This window comes from Leptinotarsa decemlineata, unplaced genomic scaffold, assembly GCF_025532065.1.
Source record: "Leptinotarsa decemlineata unplaced genomic scaffold, Ldec_3_MD MMD2_tig00000035_RagTag_RagTag, whole genome shotgun sequence".
Classification (NCBI taxonomy): Eukaryota; Metazoa; Arthropoda; class Insecta; order Coleoptera; family Chrysomelidae; genus Leptinotarsa; species Leptinotarsa decemlineata.
The window spans coordinates 8,296,724-8,299,072 of record NW_027412540.1 but is presented as its reverse complement, the minus strand read 5'-3'; the positions used below and the strand labels follow the sequence as shown (position 1 = coordinate 8,299,072).

Here is a 2,349-nt window from a genome sequence, read left to right as displayed (position 1 = left end):
TCAACAATAATTCGTAGATGGTGATTCACTGATGCTGCTTAGTTTTATAAATCATCTTCAAGTGACTTCATTCAATAGTTTATTGCTTTTGACCTTGATGACTATTCCACTGATCTTCTTCTTCCGGTATGATTCTACAAAAAAAGTTTCATTCAAATAATGTCGTCATTTCGTTCTCATTGTAACTGTCACTTTATTCACGAAAACCTTTCGATACAGAATTGGCATTTGAAAGCCTCTGGCTTTTCTTCATAAGTAAATGTGAGTTTTTGTCAAACCATACCGAAAGTCATCATGATCAATCCCGTTTTTAATGAAAGGAAGTTCATGATAAACAATTTTTGAATAACTCAGAGAAATACTATCAATTCACCAAATTTGTGAATGTTAGTTAAAGTCATCTATGTTTAATTCGTGTAGAGGATAAATTCTATAAGACTCGACCAAATAAACCTAGCTTTTTGCAGGTCAGATGATAAAAGTGTGATTTTACCAAACTCTGAAAACCTGATTCTTTTCGCAAGGGGCAGGCACAATGAATATACTCTGCTGTATCATCATTTTCCAAACCGAGGTTACAAACACTGTCTTCCGACAGTCCGAGTTTCTGCATATGATGATTCAGTCAACAGTGACCTGTAAGGAGGCTTGTTACACTTCGTAGTTTAACCCTACTGTAGTACAACAACTGTTTGGTTTCAAGCTTCGAAGGGTGAATGAAGTGAATGGAAGTGAGCTAATCCTGGAATATTTTGCCAGAAGTCTTTAAATCTTGTTACCATCCAAGTGTTCAAAATTTGTTTGGCGAAACCTCAAGCAATGCCAATGACAGATTCTGATCCAATGAAGATACCCGCGGTACCATCCTTTGCAAAGGAGGCTGAGCGCAGCTGCTGGTGTCGTTCTGTATGCTCCGCTTGCAGCTAGCACAAACGGCCTCTGTGCCGCACTCAGCTGTCTTTTCACCCTGCTATCATATGCCCTCTTCCCCCAGATTTGTACCCCATACAGTGCCGCAGGTTTGGCCACCCTTTTGTATATCATCCTCACACATTCTCTAATGAGTCCAACATTCTTTCCGGTCCACCATCTCAGTGTTCCTGCCAATTCGCTCCTTGTGATAGTCTATGAACAGCAGTCCTGTATCCACCACAGTCCCAATGTATCTAACGCTCGTTTTTTCTCTATCTCTCTTCCATTCATTCTCAGTACCGGGAGTCTCTCATCCTTACTAGTTGGTATGAACATGCAATCTGTCTTCGTCTCATTGTACCTCAGCTATATTTCTTCCTCTCATGCTTTGCACTCATTCCATACCAACCTCCATCTACTCTCTATGCTATCGACAGAGTTACCCTCGATGATGACAATCTGGTCATCCGCATAGGCCTTCACTTGTACTTCCACTGCTCCAATGCCTTCTCTGATTTTCATGTTCTTGATTCTCTCGAACCACGCTTCCATCACTATCAATAATAGGGTCGGTCCCAGACTTGACCCCTGTGGGCAGCCTCTGTTCATCGTTTCAGAGACCGCCCCGCAGGTGACTCTCCCCTATGACATGCATGTCCTGCCCACATTTTCCGGCATTTTCATTCGCCTCGTGCACACTTCAATCACCGGTGCAGGTCCAACGCCATAACCAGACTATGCCTCCTTCCTCTCTTATTTTCATTTATTCGGTTCACCACTCTCTCTACAGCCATTACTGTATCCATTCCCCCTCTGGACCCGAATTGATTCGGGGAGAATTTCAACTTTCTTTCACACCATACTTGCATCCTACCGTTAAGAAGCCTATGTAACATCCATCCCATTCCAGTCAGCAGGCTGATTGGCCTGGTATTTCCGTCCTTCTTTGGTTTCCATACTACCTCTGTTCGCTTCCACGCTCCGGGGAAGTGCACTTTCTCCAGACAAGCGCTGAATTGTTTTACCATACACTCGCCCTTCCATTCCATCACCTTACGAATGATTTCGTTCGGGACCTCATCCACTCCTGTTGACTTCCCATCGAGGAGCTGCTCCGCTACCGCTCTCAGCCCCCCAATAGTAAATCAAGGCTGATTTTCTCCCCATTCTCCATCCTCTCTCTCTCCCTCCACCAGCGCCTAGTCGGGGTGTCTCTCAGAGGATCGTCCTTGAGGAAGTATTTGCCCAGCAGAAACCTGCTGGTCTCCTCCCTCACCTCGGTGAGGGAGGGAGACGTTAGTAGGCATCTCCTCCGCTCTATCGTTGTTGAGGAGTCGATAGGCTCGATCCCATGGATTTTCATCCTGGATCATCTCCACTCTCTCCCTCAACCAATTGATTCTTGCTCTCCCTATCGCTCTCTTATACCTATTTCTT

At 44.6% G+C, this 2,349-nt stretch overlaps 1 protein-coding gene across 1 annotated transcript; it reads right to left on the bottom strand.

Annotated features, from left to right (window-relative positions):
- Window positions 1–1,616: 1,616 nt before the first annotated feature.
- On the bottom strand, window positions 1,617–1,961 carry LOC141481110 (uncharacterized). The gene has a single exon (XM_074172224.1). The coding sequence runs from the start codon at window positions 1,959–1,961 to the stop codon at window positions 1,617–1,619; it is 345 nt and encodes a 114-aa protein (XP_074028325.1).
- Window positions 1,962–2,349: the final 388 nt, after the last annotated feature.

Bases quoted from the DNA above. Each gene is read 5' to 3' on its own strand.
- LOC141481110 (XM_074172224.1), bottom strand. From the start codon at position 1,961: ATGGAATGGAAGGGCGAGTGTATGGTAAAACAATTCAGCGCTTGTCTG.